At 43.0% G+C, this 637-nt stretch overlaps 1 protein-coding gene across 3 annotated transcripts in view; it reads left to right on the top strand.

Annotated features, from left to right (window-relative positions):
• Cops2 (COP9 signalosome subunit 2) overlaps nucleotides 1-618 on the top strand; it is a 34,882-nt gene extending 34,264 nt beyond the window's left edge. For 2 of the 3 annotated variants that reach the window (XM_004639012.2, XM_023724012.1), the window contains exon 13: nucleotides 397-613. In XM_004639012.2, coding sequence (XP_004639069.1) covers nucleotides 397-541 — 145 coding nt within the window. In that variant the 3' untranslated portion in view covers nucleotides 542-613. Of the gene's footprint in view, nucleotides 1-396 lie in introns of all 3 variants that reach the window. The other variant, XM_023724013.1, reaches the window with a different exon arrangement.
• Nucleotides 619-637: the final 19 nt, after the last annotated feature.

Below are 637 nucleotides of genomic sequence, written 5' to 3' on the forward strand. Positions count from 1 at the left end.
AAATAAAGCCTTGCAATGTTTGACCTTGATTAAAGTAAATCTATGCCTGGTGATTTTTTTTTCTCTGAAACTAATGAAAAGTTGCTGAAATCTGGTTCAGTTTTATAACTCCATGTCTCCCCCCACGCCCCCAGCTACATTCATCAATACACCCTCCATCCCATTCTGTGAAACAGTGAGGGTCTCCTTAAATTCGCCATGCTAGGCTCCAATTTGAAATTCCCATTTCAAAGTCTGCTTAGAGTGCTAGGATTACAGGGATGTGTTGCCACACCCAGCTAAATCCACTTTTTTAATTTTTAATTTATTTGATCCTGTGAGTACGTTCTATGCCATGTTCAGAGTCTGTGCTTAGTAATGTTACTTGTACACACGTTTTCTTTTATTCATTTCTAGCACCATCCATGGCCGAATTGATCAAGTCAACCAGCTCCTTGAACTGGATCATCAGAAGAGAGGTGGCGCCCGTTACACTGCACTAGATAAATGGACCAACCAGCTAAACTCTCTCAACCAGGCTGTGGTCAGCAAGCTGGCCTAATGAGAGCAAGCCCACACAGACCTGCTGAGTGCCGAGTTGTAATCCTTAAGAGAACTGGGAATGGCAAAACTACTGTCGGTTGATGTGTCCTGAACG

The sequence above is a fragment of the Octodon degus genome, unplaced genomic scaffold (assembly GCF_000260255.1).
Source record: "Octodon degus isolate 3935 unplaced genomic scaffold, OctDeg1.0 scaffold00105, whole genome shotgun sequence".
In the NCBI taxonomy this organism is placed as follows: domain Eukaryota; kingdom Metazoa; phylum Chordata; class Mammalia; order Rodentia; family Octodontidae; genus Octodon; species Octodon degus.